General features: G+C 36.0%; 1 protein-coding gene across 3 annotated transcripts in view; it reads left to right on the top strand.

The window, feature by feature from the left end:
• The window catches only part of Kcnq5 (potassium voltage-gated channel subfamily Q member 5), a 529,894-nt gene that overhangs the window by 483,929 nt on the left and 24,216 nt on the right, over positions 1-21,749 (top strand). For all 3 annotated transcript variants that reach the window (XM_076858500.2, XM_076858499.2, XM_076858501.2), the window contains one exon: positions 19,200-19,308. In XM_076858500.2, coding sequence (XP_076714615.1) covers positions 19,200-19,308 — 109 coding nt within the window. The remainder of the gene's footprint in view (positions 1-19,199; positions 19,309-21,749) is intronic.

Below are 21,749 nucleotides of genomic sequence, written 5' to 3'. Positions count from 1 at the left end.
GGAGAACAAAAGGCACCTTCCTCACACCTCAAACTTCATACTTTTCAGAAATAACCTGTGGGTGACCTATGAAATTTGCACAAAATAAGCACAAAGTTAACCATTACACAATCACAGAGTCTAGCCCATATTTAGGAGAGGCACTTTTCAGCGGCATGGTGATTTTTCATTCATCTGTCTCAAATTATTTCCTTCAAAGGCACACTTAGTTTTCTGCTTCACAAAGAGAAACCAATATGACACAATTTTAAAATTATATTTAATCGCATTCATGGTGTGCTCTACTTGGTAAAGAGGGAGAAGAAAATAGTTAGGTAAAGGCTACGATCCTTTTTCTTCAATGGACGACTAACACAGGAAAAAGACAAGTAACCCAGGCTTTGCTTTTTTCTATCTGCAGTATGAAACTTTGTCCCAAATTTCTTTTATTTTATATTCAACATTAATTTTTTCCTGTTTTTCCTTCTCTTGCCATCATCTTTTTCCTCTGTTGCCATGCACAGCACAAAACAGTTCCCTGAGTCCAAAAATATAGAAAACTCAGAAAATACTGCCTGGGGAAAATTAATCTCTGTACCTCCAGTTGCAAAGAATCATTTGCACATGAAACCCTCAATCCCCACTAGTGAATGATTTGCATCTTTCATTCAACTAGAGCAGTAGCAACTGGTGCATCACATCATTCCATTGGAATTGGTAACTAATCATTTCCAAAATTGTTTCAAACCTCTGTTCCCATGATTTTGTTTTGGCTGAAAAATATCATGGCCCCATATCTCCTCACATTCTTATCAATTGTCTGCTCCTGCATAACAAACTCCCCCCACCCACCCCCGGATTTAGTGGCTTAAAACAGCAACCATTCATTTAGCCTGCAATTCTATTAAGCAATTCTTCTGATCTTGGCTGTACTCACTCACAGTCTGTGATCAGCTGCTGAGCTGACTGGGGGCTGCCTGGCCTAAAGGAGCCTCTGGTGGGATTACTCATCTCTCCTCCACATGTTCTCTCTTCACCTTCCATCAGGCTGGACTGGTTCACACGGAGGGTGGGTTTCTAAGAGCAGTACAGATGGAGCCTGCAAAGATTCTTGAAGCTCAGGCTCAGTCACAGTACACAGTCCAAAGGATCCTGTTGTACAGAGCAAATGACACGGACAACCCTAATGCAAAGGATGAGAAACAAGAAAACAGGAGAGGAACTACAGGTACCTTGGCCAGTCATATGCAGCTGACTCACTTTTTGTATTTTCAAATCCTACTTGTTCTATGAAGACAGGGATTGAACCCAGGCTCTTTCTTCCACTGAGTTACATCCCCAACCCTTTTTATTTATTTATTTTTTTAATTTTTGATCAGATATATTTTGTAGTCCTCCCTGAAAATTCCCTTTACTTTCAGAGCCTGAGAAGGAAAATAGCACCGTGAGCAACTAGTGTCTTCCAGGAATTTACTAGACATTTTCTACTGGTTCATGTAATAGTCACATAGCCATTTAGCAGATAAGGAAATTAAGATTCAGAAAATGCAAATAACTTGCCTATGTACCTCAGTGTTAATGCCGAAGTTGAGTTTTGAAATTACTTAGGTCTCATTTCAAACATTTTTATGTTCTATCATGCTGCTTTGCATCTTTTTTTTTTTTGCATAATTTACATCAATGAATGAATGAACGTTGATGTAAATCCACTATATATGTAGTGTTATGGAACAATTTGTCTTCTTTTGCAATAAATGTGGCATATCTGCTCAATCCATGCCCCTTTATCACTGTTTACCCTTCATGTGCCAATTAAGTAATAAACCAGTAATTTCCTTTTTGTTGTTATTGTTATTGTTTTGTTGTGGTACTAGGAATTGAACCCAGAGCTTTATACGTGCAAGGCAAGTGCTCTGTCACTGAGCTATATCTTCAGCCCTCCTGTTATTTTTTTAAAGCAACAGTTTTGTTACCATGCCTGGTGAAGCTGGTTCAAATGATATCAGGGTTGATATGTTGGCATTTCCCGGCAGTATCATATTAGTCTAATAAGATTTTAAGGTTGAGAAAAATCATCTGATCTATTTAGAATTCCTCAAGAGAGCTGATGAAAGAATAATGTCGATTTGTGATTCCACAGTGTTTTTTGTTTTGTTTTTGTTTTTGTTTTTTGGAGGGGGATACATTATAAAGCATGACTACTTTGATTAAGGCTGGGTATCTTTGAATGTGATTCAAAGGAAACAGATCTCATGCCTCTAAAGATAGGAGTAAATAAGACCCTGTAAGTCATTTGCCATTGACTCAGAGTATTTCTGCTGTGGCAAAACATTCTGAAATTTTTAAGTGTAAAATGGTAAATGTCTAAGTTTAGAATGGCAAAAGTTATTGATGTCTTCTAGTGTGATCTAGCCCATCACTGACCGTGTGAGGGGCTGTCATATGATGCTCAGACTTTGGAGCAACAACTGTTGTAGTGGTCCCAATGGAGTTGGCCACTTTGCCAGGATTTCCTCGACATTTCTTCTAATAAAGATGGTCCTTCTAGACCATCTTTTACCTTTGCTTTTGTTACAAACACCTTGATGATTTGTTATGGTTAGGATGTGAGTTGGCCCCCAATTTCTCATGTGTGAGACAGTGCAAGAAGGTTCAGAGGAGAAGTGATTGGGTTGTGAGAGTGTTAACCCGATCAGTGAATTAATCCCCTGATACGGATTAACTCAGTGGTAACTAAAGTGATAGAGTGTGGCTGCAGGAGGTAGAATTTGGAGTATAGCTTTGGGGTATACATTTGTATCTAGCAAGTGGACACCTCTCTCTCTCTCTCTCTCTCTCTCTCTCTCTCTCTTCTGATCAACATGTGAGCTGCTTCCCTATGCCACCCTCTTCTGCCATGTTATTCCACTTCACCTTGAGTGCCAAGGAATGGAGCCATGCTGTCCATGGACTGAGACCTCTGAAACTGTAAACCCTCAAATAAACTTTTTCTCCCCTAAAATAGTTCTGGTTATATCTTTTAGTCACAGTGATGAAATAGCTGACTAAAACAATTTGCAAATAAAACTATAAAATCTACAAAAACTGATTCTTATGCCAGGTGCCTTGGCACATGCCTGTGATCCCAGCAACTTGGGAGGCTGAAACAGGAGGATTACAAGTCTGAGGCCAACCTGGGCAACTCAGAGAGACCCTCAGCAACTTAGTGAAATCCTGTATCAAAATTAAAAAGGGCTGGGGATGTAGCTCAATGGAAGAGCATATGACATATCTGCTCAATCCATGCCCCTTTATCATTGTTTTTGATACTAGGGAGTTCAATCCCTAATATCAAAAAAAAAAAAAAAAAAAGTTTTATGTTTGTGAGTAAAAAATGTTTCCACAAAGCTGTTTCATTTGGGAAGCCTTAAGACTGTTGTGAATTCCCAAAAAATTTCATGAAAATTGAATTAATCAGACACAGTGGCTAGGATCTTGGTTTTAGAGTAAAACAGAACTTGTTTCAAATCCTAGAACCCTACTAATTTGAATAACATAAGGCAAATGACTTAAATTCATTGCTCTTTCTCTCTCTCTCTCTCTCTCTCTCTCTCTCCCCACACACACTCTAACAGGAATAATACCTACCTAGCAGGATGTGTGAGTAATAATGAAATATAACATGTATAAAATTCTCATAGAATGCCCAGCATAGTATAGGTGCTTAATAAATTGAATGCAATTATTATTTATTAATGTTAATTTCTACACTAACATTGATGAATGAAATCCGAAATTTAATTAGTTTTCATGTTTTCCTCTTCTTTCTATCTGTGGCAAATGGAAGGTTAAAATGTAAAAGCTCATACAAACTTAATTTTTTTAATTCCTTAGAGTGAGTTTTAAAAGTCTTCATATTGAATAATTCATATAATCACAGAAAGAATGAAGTTATCTTCTTATATCCCATTATCTTACTATTTATCAGGAATAACTGACTTTATTAAAGGTGACAGGAATAGTTCTGTCACTCTGGGAGGGAGCATTGGTTTACAACATGATAGCACAGTGCGTGACACATAATGGTTACTTAGAAAAATTTATTTTGAGCAAATAAATAATGAACAGATTATGAACAAATAAATGATTCAGTATTTACTTATTTAGGAAACAATTAATTAAACTTTATTCATAAACATTTCTTTGTGGGGGGGGCGGGATTGTGGCTCAGTAGTAAAGCACTTGCCTAGCATGTATGAGGCACTGGATTCAATCCTAGGCACCACATAAAAAAAAAAAATTAATAAAAGTAAGTAAATAAATGTATTGTGTCCATATACAACTAAATATATATATATATTTTTTAATTTCTTTGGGGTTATAAAAAGCCCAGTCAGGACTGAGCTGCATTACTGAGTCAGAGAGTGTATTAGTAAAATTATTGGTGAACCATGGAATGCTGAGATATTCTATGAAGATATTGGAGTGATTTTAAGAAAATAATGAAATTCCTGTATAGCTTAATTTGTAACAATTTTTAAAGAACATATAAAAACTAGTTAGTGTTCCATTTGAATAAAGATAAAGAATATAGTAACATACAATGAAAAAGAAAACAAAATTTTTATATTTTTACCTTTTATGCTAATGGCATTTACTAAGCCATTTTTATGGTATGATCAGCAATTTTAACAGTAGGGACCATATTAATTGTTTTTGAAAACTCTCTAGTGCTTCATATCATCAATCAAAGCAGAAAGACTCCTTTTAATTAAGCGCCAAGAACTATTCCATGAAATTTTGCCAGCATTTCTGCTAGCCAGTGAGGTTAATTGACAATCTTTAATAGAGAAGCTTAGAGAAATTCATATCATAATTAACATAATTTAAGATGCTGAGGATGCATGAATTATCCCTAAACAGCATCTTTGATCTTTAAGAGAAAACGCTCAAGTGCAGTACTATCTTACATAATAGATCCCCTCATTAGTGTGAATTAGTATTTCTGAATGTTGCTAATTGGCAAACCTGAGAACAAACACAATAAAAATCAACATCACTAATCATCAGTGAAATGCAAAGCAAAATGACAATGAGATATCTCCTCTCTCTTCAGTTAGAATAGTATCAAGAAAAAAAAAAGATAAAAAATGTTGGTGAGAATGTAATTATTATACACTGTTGGTGGAGATGCAAATTAGAACAGCCATCAAGGAAAACAGTATGAAGGTTCCTCAGAATACTAAAAATAGACCTACCTTATGATCCAGCAATCCTATTACTGGATACAAGCCCAAAATAAATGAAATCAATATGTAGAAAGATATGTTCGTGCCCATGTTCATTGCAGAATTTTTCACAATAGCCATGATGAGTAATAAACTTAAGTGACCAACAATGATGAATGAATAAAGAAAATGTACTCTTCATACACAATGGAGTACTAGTCAGCCAGTTGCAGCAACAGGGATAAGCCTAGAGGACTATATGTTAAGTGAAATAAGCCAGATAAAGAGAGATCTTGCTCATAATGTGGAATCTAAAAATGTTGAACCCATAGAAATACAGAGTAACATGATGGTTGCCAGAGACAGATATGGGGAAAGGTAAGTCACAGGACATACATATAATTACAGCTAGACAAGAAGAACTAAATCAACAGCTCTAGTTACAGAAAGATGAATGTAGTTACTGATGACACACTGTATTCTTGAAAAATGCAAAGAGAGTGGATATTAAGTGGGTATTTTTAAATTTTTTAGTTGTAGATTGACACAATACCTTTTATTTTATTTATTTCTTTTTACATGGTGCTAAGGATTGAACCCAGCGCCTCACATGTGCTAGGCAAGCACTCTACCACTGAGCCATAACCCCAGCCCAATATTAAGTGTTTTGTACCACAAAAATGACAGTGCATTTAATTAGATTTAACAATTTCTCAATATATACATGATCCAAAACATCTTGTTGTATGCAAATATATATATACATGTTATCTGTTCAAGCTTTTAAAAGTAAATAAAATTAAATAATTAAAAATAAATAAATAAATAAATAAATAAAATGTCAAATAATATAAACCCTTTATAACAGAATATGATGGCTTAATTTCTCAGCTCTCCCACTCTATCACAGACTTCCTTTCCAGAGGCAACTGTCTATTGTTTTAGTTATTTCTTCTGATATTTACATATCTCTATATTTTTCTAATAATGTGTATAGTATTAATTCCTAATTAATCAATTTTGAACATTATATATTTACTCCCTACTCTTGTCACTTAGAATTTAGCCCTTTTTTTACTGTTTTCATTCTGAAGATTCTCCCATCCTTTCAATATAAGATACAATAATTTTTAATAAGTCAGAATGCAATGTCTGTCTTATATATATGTGTTGCATTGTACGACAATCATTTACCTTTTGCTTTTCTTGTAGTATACTAATAATACCTCATTTGTAGTTATTGTTGTTTTCATAATTCTCTCATATCCCAATAATCTCTCAGTTAAATCTCCTCAGGGTTCATTGCATCCGAAACCAACAAGTTTCATGTGACCATTCTTGGGAACCCATCCTGGAAACCTCTATCCTTCTTTTAGCTCAGTGAGCCGCTCTTACACCTACTGCATAGCCATTACCTTTTAAGTTTCATTTTCTTCTACATTGAATTATCAGCTCAGAGGTTATTACAGTTTTGTCTGTTTAAATGTACCCCATTATATCAGAATATAAAACTCTAATACTTTTCTCATATTAAAAAATGGTTTGATGACGGAAGGCAAATAATGACAGCTGCCAGCATGCCCATCCCTTGCTTCACACTCATCCCACTTCAGCTGAGTCCCACCCCACCTGCTGCCCTGTGTCACACAGTGATGTCCTTCTCCATTGTCTCTGGCTCCCACTGTGTCTCAAATGCCTTTGGCACCTGTGTCCTCCTCTCTCTCAGTTTTCCGTCCCTTGTTGATGATGTATGTCCCCCCACAAATTCCTAATCAGTGCCTAAAAAGCAACTTTTTTCAGATTTTCATGTCTTAATTTTTTTTTTCATTCTGGAATGACTTTATTAATTATTTTTTCTTTTTATTTATTTGTTTGGCAGGAGGTGCTTTTCTGCTTTCATTTTCCCTGTTGTCTCTTTTTTTGTTCAACTATTTAGGCATTTGGTTAACATCATCATCCAAACCTCTTATTTTTTTTTTAATTTTAATATTTATTTGTTTTTTTTTGTTTGTTTGTTTGTTTGTTTGTTTGTTTTAGTTTTTCGGCGGACACAACATCTTTGTGTTTGTATGTGGTGCTGAGGATCGAACCCGGCCCGCACGCCTGCCAGGCGAGAGAGCGCTACCGCTTGAGCCACAACCCCAGCCCCAAACCTCTTATTAAGGTTTTCATTTCTGGGATCGTTTCTAAGGTTCTTTGTTGTTGTTGTTGTTTACTAAGAGTTCCTTTGTTTTGGCATCCTATTATTTTTGCCTGGATATAGTATCTTGCCTTATATCTGAGAAAATAATTTTGATAGTGTTAAGAATATTCTTTTCCTTGGTTTCTTTGAGTTGCTTTTGTTCTCTATTTTTGTATGGGGACTTTTTCTCAGATATTGAGTAAACCCTGGGTGCCTCTTCATAAATGAAGTAGGAAAGACTAAGGAGTGGCTGAAATTTTTTAGTTCATTACAGGAACTTATTAACTTTGATTTTTACCACAGGTTGATCTGAACAAGTCATTTCTCTGGGAGTTCCTAGTATCTTTAGCACTTTCTTCGGAGACTGGTCATGTTCCCTAGAGAGCACTTATCCAAACTCCTATCTAGGGATCAAGGGCTTGTTATGTTGGGGAGCAGGTGGTAGTGTGTTCCCAGCATTCAGTCTACATAAGGTCAGCTAATTCCCCAGCGTTTGTTTTAATATCTAACTTTCAACTGTGGCTGATGACTCCTCATCTAGAGGAGTCAGAAAGGATTAAGTACAGTCTTCCTTTTCATCGTTTTTGCTCCTTTCCGCCTAAATCCAAAGATACCTAATCCTGCCAATTTCCAAGGCTTTTGAGTTCTCTAAAGTGTAAATCTTGTTTTCCCCCGTTTGGGCATAGGACTTCTTCTCTGGTATCAGCTAGTCAGTTACCTAACTCATCCACCTGCTTTCCTCTTCCAAACTTACGTTGTTGCTGCCTCTTCTATTTGGTCCTTCAATGGGTTTATATTTTTTATCTTGTCACTATATTTTAGTCGTTTTTTTCAGAGGGAGCAAAATTAGATGTGCATTCAACTCACCATTAGAAGGGAACTTCTCTCTGGCTGGGGCTGTATCTCAGTGGCAGAGCACTTGCCTAGAACATGTGAGGCCCTGGGTTCGATCCTCAGCACCACATAAAAATAAATGAATAAAACAAAGATATTGTGTCCATGGATCACAGATGTATCAGAAATTTCCTTACAACTAAAAAATATTTTTTAAAAGGGAACTTCTGTCTTAATTAATGTGTATGTGCGCATGTTTGTGTGTGCAAGATTATGATATCAAATGTGTTTCATATTGTGGATGGAGTTCAAGAAACTTTGAAAGTTAGTTATTATTAGGCCAAGCCAACAAAAGGTAATCAAGTCCAGTGAAAAGCTAATCATATTTCCTCTTTAGTATGAAAGTGGCCCATAGATCTGAAAGAGTTTTAGAGATATATGTTGTCATGTTTTTCAGAAAGTGGCATTCACTGGAAATTCTAGGTCTAACTTTTTTAAAAATATTTTTTAGTTGTCAATGGACCTTTATTTTATTTATTTATATGCAGTGCTGAGACTTGAACCCAGTGCCTCACACATGCTAGGCAAGCACTTTACCACTGAACCACAACCCCAGCCCCTAGCTCTAACTCTTTTAAGGCGGGGGAGGGGAGTGGGGGGAGTGGGTGCTGGGCATGGTGGCGCACGCCTATAATCCCAGTGACTTGGGAGACTGAGGCAGTAGGATCACAAGTTGAAAGCCAGCCTCAGCAACTTAGCAAGGCCCTAAACAATTTAGCAAGACCCTGTCAAAATAAAAAATTAAAAGGGCTGGAGATGTGGCTCAATGATAAAACATCATGGATTAAAATCTGTGGTACCAAATAAATAATAGATAAACTAGACTTCCTCTGATAGTGTATTTGAATGGTCTTCTTCAGTTCTGTTTTGGGTACTAGGACTGTTTATTCTGAGTCCCAAATTTTCTGTTTCTTGTCAACAACATCATAACACTAAAGAATAAAATAAGCAGGAAGCCCAGTTAAGTCACACAATCTCTGTCAATCCATAAACTGGAATTCTGCTAATGTTTGCTATTTAAATTGCATCTACTTTGGTAAAAAGCATACACAAGAAAATGCAGTTACCTACTTAAAATATTAAAATTAGCTCTTTATCTAGAATATTGCTTTAAAAGATCAAAAAGTTATTTTATTTTTAAACTAATATTTGCTGCAGATATGAATGCTTAGACTTTTAAATAAAAACATTTTTCTCTCCACTTTCCAGAATGTTTTCCAAATATTGGGTTATTTTAATTCTCAGCCTAGAAAAAAATTAACGGAAACATGTTCACAGATGTATCAAAAATTTCCTTACAACATTATCTTTTATGTCTGTAGGAGCTCAGTGAAATGATTTTTTAACTCTTAATAAGAAATCACTTATAATTTATTTACTCCAAATCAGATTCAGAATTGAAAAAACAATGGCCTCATGACTGAAATTTCAGTTTGTCCCCACAGTCCCACAGTTCCAACAATATAAAGTACTGGAATAAATATCTCATTTGGAAAAAGACACAGGAGTCAATTATCCAAAAGTGATATGAAGTAACACTTTATCTCACTATAATATATTTACATATTCATTAGTATCATCTTGTTCCTAAGGAGAAAAATCACTCTGAATGGTCCTCATTGTTATTGTAATATGAATGATAACTAGTGAGAGAGATTCTCCTATGCTTTTTGTACTGATGTTATTTTTTTTTTTACAAGGATTGAACCCAGGGTGCTTTACCACTGATCCACATCCCCAGCCCTTTTTATTTTTTATATTGAAACAGGGTCTTGCTAAGTTGCTTAGAGTCCCACGAAGTTGCTGAGGCTGACTTTAAATTTGTGATCCTCCTGCCTCAGCCTCCTGAGCCACTGGGATTACAGGCCTACAGCACCGCACCTGGCCCTAATGTTAAAATTCATCTATTATTTACCAATTATAAACTTTATAGACCAAAGAATTTAAAGTATACCTACAGGTAGCATTTCTAACTAAAAATCAAGGTGTGGTAGACAATATTTATTCAATACATATTGTCTGCGTTCTACAATAGAAGTTATTCATTCTTTTAGATTAAACATCTTTTTCTCCTTAAGTATTTTCATGAGCCAATGTGGGTAAATCCTACTCAAAAAAAAAAAAAATGGCACCCAGAGATTGCCAAACAAAAAGGGAAGGATGGACGAGGGCGGGGGGGGGGGGAGAGAGCAGGGCAGGGGGTTGAGTGTGTAGACAATACCACTTAGGACACTTTCCCATGGTGTTTATGCTTAAACAGCCCCTAGAAAAACCACTGGTAGCTTAGCATAGCTGAAACATGGGACAGAAAGACCATAATGAGTTGTGGCTGAATGGGGGCTTCTGAGCTATCAGAATAAATTTCTTACATGGCACTCAGAGATGTTTCATTTTCAGTCTGTGTTGAGTAAATGACTTTAACATTAACCATCAGCTGATGCAGAGGAATATGCCAAAATTTAATAGGATTTTCCTCAGAGTGTTAGAACCACAGGCAAACTTTTTCTCATTCTTTATGACTTAATTTAAAATTCAAGGAGGGAGGATGGGGAGAGATTGGTAGATAGATACAGTGTTACAGTTAGGAAGAATAAATTCCCATACTCTGTGGCACAGCAGGGTGAATATAGTTAACAGTAATGCACCATATATCTCAAAATAGTTGTGAGGATTGTTAAATGTACTTATTATAGAAAGAATAAAAGTTAAAGTGATGGGTAAAGTAATGACCCTGATTTGATCTTTATCCAATGTAAACCTGCCTCAAAACATTACGTTGTACTTCACAAAAATGTACAAATATTATGTGGCCAATCAAAAAATAAAATTATATTTTTAAAATATTAAAATTTAGATTTTCAAAGTTTCTATAATGAGTATATATTATAATGAGAGAAAAACAGTTAAAATAGAAGTATTTGAAAGGAGAAATTCTACAACAAAAATACTGTATTTTCTATAGGTTTGTTTTTTGTTTTTTTTTTTTTTTTAGTTTCCGTATTAGAGGTGCCTTGGGAACCAAGTATGTCCCTTAGTGACCTAGCAGCATCTATCAGAACAGTAAAAAAAGGCCCTAGCCAAGAACATAGTGAAATGAAATTGTGCTTCTGCATCAGGGTCCAAGCAGTTACTCTAAATTCTAGTTGGATTAAAGAAGTTAATCCAACTAGACTAGCACATGTCTAAAATGAAACTTCTAAATTTAGGATGATATTTAAGGTATTGGGAAATGATAGCAGAGGGTGGGGTGAGGTGGGGAGGAGAGCAGTTGAGATACAACTAGCAGCAGAAGAAGGAATACTTGGAAAATAAATTATAATTCATGACAGAAAGTAACCAATTAGTCATCACTGCCATTAATAGCAACCATTTTAATGTGTGTTCCCCATAGAATAATGAAACAGAATCGTTGCATGCTTCATTTAAATTCCAAAAATAAAAATATATTGTGGGCTTCTAGCCTTCACACTCTTATTGTGAGAAAAATATTACAATCCTGGTTGCTTTTAAGTTCTGGAACTTTTAAATATTTTTTCTTCATTCTAATTATTTTTCTAGTTTTAAAATACTCTGTCAAAAAGTATATATTATCAGGAGCCATGGGTGTGGCTTAGTAATAGAGTGCATGCTTAGTATTCATGAAACTCTGGGTTTAACCTCTAGCAGTGCCCCCCAAAAAAATATATATATTATTTTTTTGATGGAAAAATGTTCTTAAATTCTTTAAGGAATTTTAAATCAATTACATATAATTTTTAATTTCATGCCCCAGTAAGCTAACCTATTTTGTTGTTTATTAATCTTTTAACTCATTGATATGTAATAATTACATATTATAGTGAGGCTCATTGTGACATATTTGCATATGCACACAACATAATAATCTCACTTTTCACATCATTGTATATAATCAATGTGAGTATTTGGTTTCATATTATAACTTAATCATACACTTTTAAATAGTTTAATGTTATTACATACTTTCCATAATTATCTTTTTTAGCTGCATAGTACACTTCCATAGCCAAATGATGTAATTTATGATAATTCAGTTTTCTACTTTGGGACATTGAAATTTATATGACAGTTTTCTCCAGCAGGCAACAATACAGTAAACATTATTGCACTAATCTTTCTTTTTGAAATTATTTTGCAAAGAAAACTTCTGGAATAAAATTATATGATTACTGATTACAATTTTTTCAAAGTTTTTGTTGCCATAAAAATCTGTTTCAATTTTTATTGCCACCAGCAATGTAAAAGTGTACAAAATTCACCTCAATTTTCTTATGAACCATTATTATTCTTTTACAAATTACATAGCTGACACCCATACTTTTAATTTATAGATTTTTATGTCTACTAAAGTTTAGTAGTTTTAAATCCTTTTTTATTACTCCAAGTCTCTTTAGGATAAATATAATTTTCTTTCTTTGCAGACCTAGGGATCGACTCAGGGCCTCTTAAATGCTAGGCAAGTGCTCTACCACTGAGTTAAACCCTGAGCTCTACTCATCTCTCTTGACTAATGTATTTGTACTTTTATATTTTGTATCATGATTCATTCAAATAAACTCCTCATACATTTATAGGTATTAAGCCTTTTTATACTTTGTGAATTTTTTTCTTTCCTAATCAAATTTTTTGGCATTATGGTTTAGTCACTCAGAGTAGTAAAATTTTCCATTTTCTTGTTCAGAGTTCTCATTTTTCTCCTTTATAATTTCTTCTATTGCCCCAAACCTGAGGACACCATCATTTTTCCACAAAAAAAAAGCAAGTAAATGTTTTATGCTATGTTTTGGGAAAATTTTTATTTTACTTTGGTATGTGGAATTGTAAACTTCTCATTTATAAAAACAGCAGTGACTCCTTTAAAAGAAGAAGAATGCCAAAGCCTAAAAAGAGTGAGGTTTCAGATAGTAATGGGACAAAGACAAGAACTAGACTCCAGAAGGCTGAGGGCTTCAAGCTGAATTAAATGATATTAGAATATCATGATAGAACAGACTTTTTATTATTACTGATTTGTCAAGGGATGTTTTTTTCTATTTTTTTTTTAAATGATGTGGTCTTGTCCTGTTGTTGAGGCACCTATATAGTCTCAAATTGCTCCTCTCAAAATATACCAGTAGCACCAACACAAAAAGAGAGCAGATCAGTCAAACCCTCTTCAACTCTGGTTGAGAGAAACAAGAGGATGTCTTCTCTTCATCTACTATCATGGCTTTGCTGTTGGCTGCCCTTGAACTACTTTGGAGAGCTTTAACAAGAACTCTGATGCCTGGCTCTATTCTTCAGTTTCTAATGTTGGTCCTGAAGGCATTCTGTGTGATGGTATTTTTTTTTAACACTCGCCAGGTGATTCTAATGTGCAACCAAGGTTGAAACCCACTGTAGTCATTTCAAGAAATGCCAAAAGAAATAGAATCTGTAAGAGGAGGGGTCTAAGAAAGAACTTGAAAATTCCTGTCCTGCTTTCAGAAACGCCTGAATCTGGATGGCAAATTTTCATAAGGGAAACTGAAAAAAAATGGTCTTTGGACACAGCAGAAGTTTTTAGCATATCATCTTTATCACCTAAGGGCCAAGTGGTTCTCTCCAAACACTATGAAAAATAGCAATTTTAAGTAGCATTTTTTCCAAAATTCATATTAGATTTTCCAAACTGTATCACGGGGAGGTTTGGGAAACCATTCCGGGAACACTGCTAATTCACAGGAAACAGGGCTGGGATTATAGCCCAGTGGTAGGGTGTGATCCTAGCTCCATCCAGAGCCCCTCAAAAAATAAATAAATAAATAAATAAATAAATAAATAAATAAATAAATAAATAAAATAAATAAAAAGAAAGAAGGGAAGGGAGGAAAAGAGAAAGGAAGGAAAATGAAAAGAGGGAGGGAGGAAAAAGGCTACCGGAAAGGGATGGAGGAGACAAAGAATTACATTTTATTCTTTTTCTCCTCCGTGCCAAGTATGGACCATGCATGGGGTAGGCCACCAGGAATAGGGGAGCACCTCCATTGCCATTTTTGCCTTTTATGACTAGATGTTGTGCAGATCTGTGCTCACGTGAGCTTATGTTCCCTTAACCCACATCTCCCAAAATGCCAGGGCAAAAAGCCAGACATCTGGTTAGGGGGCAGAAAGCCAGCCTCAGCTGAAAATTTAGTCCCACCCAGGTGTTTTAGTATTCACAGAAGGTTTAAAGCCCCTGGTAATCATAAGAAAGACATTTAATTGGGGCTCGGGATATGGCTCAAGTGGTAGTGCGCTTGCGTGGTGTGCGTAGGGCACTGGGTTCGATCCTCAGCACCACACAAAAATAAAATAAAGATATTGTGTCCACCTAAAACTAAAAAATAAACATTTTTTAAAAAGAAAGACATTTAATGTGTTATTAATCTCGCTGAAAAGAATATTGACATCTCAAGATACTTAAGAAACAAAGATAGCAACTTCTTTCCCATTTTTCTGGCTTCGAAATAAAGAGGACAAAAATCTGTAATTCAGCCTCTGCCTCAACACATGCCAGCAAAAATATACTTCCTCTTCATTTGCTCTAACAAAACCCACCAAAATTTAAAAAAAGAAAAAGCAGGACTGAGTGTTTAATTTATGCATTGAGTAATCAAGTTATAAATTGTTACAACAAAACTCCCCAATAAGATGCATTTTAATGTAATACAGTTGGTGTCTGACTCCCATTCCTGTCCAGCCTTGTTCCCAAACAAGAGGAATAGATGAATCTCCTGTTGGGAATAAGGCAGTGCAGCACTGACCTAGCAAGTAGCTGTCCCATAACCATGTGGCATGTTCCCAGCTCCACTTACAGTCAGTTGTGAACATTAGTTTCAGTATCAGCACTGTGGTAGACACCTACTGAAAAACCAGTTTTTCATTAATCTTACAATAAAAAGGCCCTGCATTTTATGCTAGTTAGCCATTGAGACCTTCATCATCATGTTATATTTGGTTATACTGTCTTCACGAAAAAAGATCATCAATATAGGTATCCCAGGATCTGCCTTCCCTGAACCCATTCTAGTGTTCCTCAACTTCCTAAGGTATAAGATAGCTATTTTAGGTACCTCTCACTAGAGTTCAGAGGAGGGAAAGCAGTCACTTGCCTCTGTTTTGAAGGACAGCATAGAACATTCTCATGAATTCTGTACTCGTACGGAGAATCGTCACAGAGTGTCTTATTGGATATTTCCTTTGTGTAGCCAATATCTGGGCTTCTCACAGGGCTTCATAATAGCAGCTGGTCACCTCAGCTCTGTCCACCTTCTTCCCTGATTGTGAGCACCCCCTCTACCTATCTTCCTCTTCTACCCCTCATACAGTCTCCTGAAGTTCCAGAGTATGTGTATTTCCAGGGATCCCTTAGAGTGTGGACTGGCTCAGCACATGTCCATGGTAACCACACTGCTCCAAATTGGATCCTTTGTCCATGATGTGAAGGAAAATATAATACAAGAGAAGAAAACACAGCTGCCAAAAAGAGACAAGGACAAATCTGGAAGGGGTCAGAGGTGAAGTTCAGGATCAGGTAGCTCCAGACCCCAATTACATGGGTTTAAATTCTGGTTGTATCATTCACTCTCCAAGTGTCCTTGAGGGAGTCTCCTTACCTTCTATTCCTCACTTCTATAATCTGTAAAACAGGACAATAATAGTACACACCTCATGGGGTTTTATAGCAATCAATTAAAGTTCTTGGTACATAATTAGATTTCTCTAAAAAGCTCTTATTACTATTATTATAATAATCATTACTGTCCTAGAGTGAAGAATTGGAAGTGGAAAGTGGTGAATAGTTTCCCAAATGCATTAGTTTCCCACGCTACCACAATAAATTGCCACAACTTGGGTGACTTGAAGCAACAGAAAGGTAATGTCACAATGCAGGAGTCCAGAAGTCCAAAATCCAGGTATTCCTAGGCTAGTTCCTTCCAGAGTCTCTGGAGAAGAAATGATCCTTAGTTTCTGGGGGTTGCCAGCAATCTTTGGTATTCCTTGGTTTGTAAATGCATTGCTCCACTTTCTTGCCTCTGTCTTTTCTGTAACCTTATGTCTTCTCCTTTTCTCTCTCCCACAAAAACAATTTCATTGTATTTAGAGTCCACCCAATGTAGCATGCTTTTATCTAAACCTCACCTTTTATTACATCTGCAAAACTCTCTAAATAAAGTCAGACTCTGATGTTTCAGGTGGACATAAATTTTGGGAGCAAACCTAATCACCCCACTATAGCAACTAAGCAGGGTGAGATCAAATCAGAGGAAGAAACCATGAACAATTTCTGAAAGAATGTCATCCCACCATGGGCATGATGTTTCAGGGCTGTAATGGCTGTGTGGCATGGGTGGTCAATCAAGCAAAATGAGCCAGCCACCCTCAAGGTCATCACTGAGTCAGAACCAGCTGTCAAACAGAGTTAATCATGAGCTATCATTTAAACTGTAGCCAACTTCTCTAGAGAAAAGTTAAAGGTATCCAACTCATCCAGCAACACGTTATAAGCTCTTTACTCTGTCTCTCCTAACATTATGTGTCACTATTGAACCCTGAATGCATTCCGACACTGGGAGATGCAATATAAAGTGTATGAGCTTTAGAGCTTCAGAGAAATTGATTGTAATGCCATGCTTTGCAATTTACTATCTTCACTTACCCACCTTCATGGCCTCAGACAAGGCACTTACTCTCTCCAAGTCTCAATTTCTGCATAACACCATCACCAACTTGTGGAGCTATTCCATGTAAGAAAATAATGTATGCAGAAGCTTCATCTAAGGGCTGGCATAAATCTCAGTGAGTGGTTGATATCTGCCTTAATCCATTTGTGCTGCTGTAACAAAACACCTGAGTCATGATGGTGTGAGGGGGAAGGAAAAAAAAGAGAGAGTGAGAGAGAGAAATGTGTCACAGTAGATTGGTAGAGAGAGGTGATGGGAGGGGAGGGGAAAGGAGAGAGGGATAGGGAGGGCAGCAGAATACAACAGACACTAGTATTGCTGTATATATATACGTGGCTGTATAACCAATGTGATCCTGCAATTTGTACACATGGAAAAATGAGAATTCATACCCCATTGAATCAAATGTATGATATGTCAAGATCATTGTATTGTCTCGAGCAACTAATAAAAAATAAAAATTAAAAAAAGTAAAACACCTGAGTCAGGGTACTTTATAAAGAACAGAAACTTACTGCTCATAATTAGGGAAGCTCAGACCAAGGCACCAACAGGTTCCATGTCTGCTGCGGAATGGGGTTCTGCTTCCAAGAGGGTGCCTTGTTGCATTCTGCAGAGACGATGAACCTGTGTCATCACATAGTGCAAGAGACAGAAGAGCCAAAGGGCCTCACTAGTTCCCTCCAGCCCTTTTATAAGGTTGCTAACCTTACACATGAGGAGTCTGCTGTCCTAACTTAACCACCTCCCACATTGGTGATTAGATTTCAGCATAAAATTTTCAGGTCATGAATTCTGACAATATCCCAGTTACTGTAACTATTTCGAGGTGATAGTTCCATCTCTCCTCCTGATTAGGAGAGAAGGCCAAAGGGACCATGAAGAAGAACTATGACGACTCATCCACATACATATCCCATCATCTCTTCCCCCACCACCACCTCCACTCCAGCACAATGTAAATGGAGTGAATACACAGTGAATATTACAGGAACTAAATGACACAGCAACAGCATTCCAAGTACAAACTGTCTCAAGGAATGAACCTCCAATAGCCTTTTGGATTTTGAAGCATCCAGGACAGTGCATAAACAAAGTCTCTCCCTTTCTTGGCTTACCAAATGAACACTGCACAGAGCAAAGGCAACACAAAGTAGTGTCAGTGCTGTAATACAGGTCAACACATAGAATCTCAGACCATATAAATCCAGCATTTAGAGGCCACACAACCTGTTTCTCATGAGTGTATTTTTATTATTTAGTTTACATGTGTATTACTGAGGTAATACATATTCATTGTAGAAATTTTAGAAAATATAGCCAAGCAAAAAGAATAAAATCACTCTTAATCCCAGAGAAATATGAAGACTTTTTTCTTTAACAATATATTGTACAATGAAACCCACTGTTTTATACAGTTATTATGTGCTAATGGTTATAATAAAAAATAATATATCATTACAGCTTCCTAATATTCCGTAATATAAACCTATCCATATTCATTTATCCCATCCCTAAATGGATGAAACTTCAAGGAATTTCAACTCGTTTTCAATATTTTGTCAGTGGAAAAAAAATGCAAATATATGAGTTTACTTCTGATTCATCTTACAAACCTTTAATGATTTGCTATTTATTATAACTCTTCCCCTTTTCTCAGTGTTGAACCCTAAAATAAATTTGCTTGATTTATGAGGAACTGATTTTCTTATCTAATCTGAAAATCTGCTCTGAGCTTTGGCTGTACTGTCTTCAGCAAGCTCTCTCGGCGCCTGCCTGTGTGCAGTAACAAGTAGCCAGCATTCCTGGGTCTGGCTGCTTAGCTCACTTGTTCAGGGCATAGGGCTCATGGGGTCAATGTCACGGGATTTGAGCTCTACATATGCAGGCCAGTTACATGTCCAAAGACTGTTTTCTAACTCCAAACAGCTGTTGTTTAAATTCTGGCTGTTAGTTTCCAAGGAACTGTGCAAAAGAGTATGGGTAGATGAACACAAATACTCACCACTGTCTTCCCCACGAAGAGCAGTTCAAGAAAGTATTCATGTCAGATCACACAAAACTGGTAAGACTATAGAAGATGAGAAAGAATAACGCTGGGAAAAGAGTTGCTGACCTGATAAGTACCTTGGTTTATAAGCTTAATCTGTGAGTACCTACTGTTCCTGTGAGATAATTCAGCATCATGTTTTTCAATTGCTGTCGTTGGGGTTGACTGGCATTTTTCTCTTGCAGCTGACACCGCACTTGGCACTGATGATGTATATGATGAAAAAGGATGCCAGTGTGATGTATCAGTCGAAGATCTCACCCCACCACTTAAAACTGTCATTAGAGCTATCAGGTTAGTGAAAATTTGGAACCAAATGATTCAGAGGCAAACCTCTGATTATTTGAATGACTATGTTGCTAAGTTCTACTTTAGCAGGTAAATCTCCTAGAATAACTACTTTTCCTAATCATTCACATGCCTATTAAGTTGTGAAATATTTTTTTCTAAATACAAAATTCTATAGTGTGCAACACAATATATGTTCTAAAAGGTGAAAAGCCGGGCCATCCTGGAGAAAATACAGAGGAATCAGCATGCTGTGTGTATTTGTTCCTTTAAGGACATTTCGTTTATTGATGCAACTGGATTTTTAAATGGTACTTAGGATGTGATGCTCCAGTCTACATTCTGTATTTTGTATCAAAGATAAAGTCCTCTGGGTTATTTTAAAAGAGATTGAGTTCTGAAAATGAGAAACCCAAATTACAATGCAGTGACTTGGTCCTGTCTTCTGAAATGTAATTGTTAATGATTAATCTTAACTTCACTTCTTCTATTGATGGCAGAAAGCTAAGAATGCATGCAAAGCAACTTAAATTTATATTTACAGGCCCCTCTTCCCCTTCACAAAAAAAAAAAAAAACACAAAAAAAAATTTCAGAATGTGGACTAAATGAACTGCTGCATTCTCAGCCTGTCTCGTCAAATTCCTCTGGGAGAATTTATATCTGTAAGGGAATGCTGAGTGACTGTAATTCCAAAAAAAAAAAAAAATACCTCTGATATTTTTTGGCACTTTCTGCCTCTTACCAAAAAGCAGAAGCAAAATTTAAAATATTCAAAACAGCTTAGCTGTTCAGATGCTTTATCTAATCTCATGTCAGCATGACTGATTATGCCTGTTTATTTGGTCAGTTAGCATCATGTTGGACATGGCTTTCTCTGTGGTTGGGAGTCACTAGAAAAGCAGAAATGAATGAAAAGATTTTGGTGAATGTGGGGACAAAGAAAATCATGGTATGGTAAAAATACATAGTGCACATTTTTTTTGTTTAACCTATCTTTAACAGCAACCTCAGAAGAAATTAAGTAAAGCCTAGTTATTTCCCAATGGAACCATTCAAGAATCAAGTCCTACAGGAGATCACACCTTCCTATTTGGCCTGGAAAATCTCAGATTATGCCTCTTCTCTCATAGTAATCGTTAATAATATTCCCTGTTTTTCTCAAAGTATCCCAGTTTAGTCAACCAACTATATTATTATCCTACCCTAGGGAAACTAGAAGTCTTGGATGATATTTAAATCCAGAATATGTAGTGAAATGATGTCTGAAAACCTTAAGTTAAAGAGATACAGAGGATCTAGAAATGCACTTTCCAATACGGAAACCATTAGTCACCTGAGACTACTTAAATTCGAACTGATTGAACTGGAACACAATTTAAAATTCAACAGCTCAGTCTCACAATCTACATTTCAAGTGCTCAGTACCACAGGTGGCTAGTGGCTACAATATTAGACAAAGAAAATATAGAACATTTCTTTCACTGCAAAAAAATCTGTTGGACATTGGTGGTCTAGAAGTCACCTTGAGATTCCTTACATGCATTGATTATATCCATGAAAGATCCTAAAGTGAAGGGGTGAGGGGACAATTCACTCTTCAAATTAATCTAACTTGCAACAAGAATAGAAAACTTTATCTAGTGAAAGCAGATTAGTTTTCCTAAAAGTCATATTTAACCTGGTCTCTGTCATTTCCCAAGACCTTCTGAAGCTTTCTGCTTTTGCTTCACAACCTATAAAATGGATTGTGAGCTGTAAGAAAGAAAATGAAATAGGTTTATTCTGCTAGCTAAGCGCTTTAGCAACAGTTTAAGATTTACTTTGCTCTATCTTCTTGAAACCTGACTGATTTTTGTAATGTCCTTTGTAAAATTCCCTTGATTTTCAGAATTCTTTCATCATCCTTATTTTTAACTTAATTGAATTATTTATCTGTCTATCCTTGTTGTGGATTTCTGAAACTTTCCTGTATACTATGTGACACTTGAGGAGGATGTTTTTCTCCGCCATATCCTGATTTTGCTTAGTGGGTCTTTTTTTTATCATTTTCGTAGTTTCAGCTAAAATTATTGGATTCTATAAAAATCTAATAACTACACTAAATAGTTTAATAACTTAATTGGAAGTCTTTTATTCACGGTAGTACTTAATTTCTAAAGATATGTAATTAAAAGACCAACCCATATAATTAACAGTTGTGAAAATAAGTTTGCAGGTATAAGTTCCTAAATCATATGCAAAAGTGTTTTTTTTTAGAATTTTAATTACATAAATAAGATCAGCAGCATCAGTTGACTGAAAGATTTTTTTGCCAGAAAATGTCCACCTTTTGCAACTCACAATAATAGTTTACATATACATTATTAATTCAAGTGCAAACTATATATTATAATCTCTAAAATAACAACTTGTCTTGGCATTTTCTTTGTGTTTCTTTTGATTGTT

This window comes from Callospermophilus lateralis, chromosome 6 (genome assembly GCF_048772815.1).
Source record: "Callospermophilus lateralis isolate mCalLat2 chromosome 6, mCalLat2.hap1, whole genome shotgun sequence".
Lineage (NCBI taxonomy): Eukaryota > Metazoa > Chordata > Mammalia > Rodentia > Sciuridae > Callospermophilus > Callospermophilus lateralis.
The sequence above is the reverse complement of the archived record's forward strand: the minus strand, read 5'-3'. Positions and strand labels throughout refer to the sequence as shown.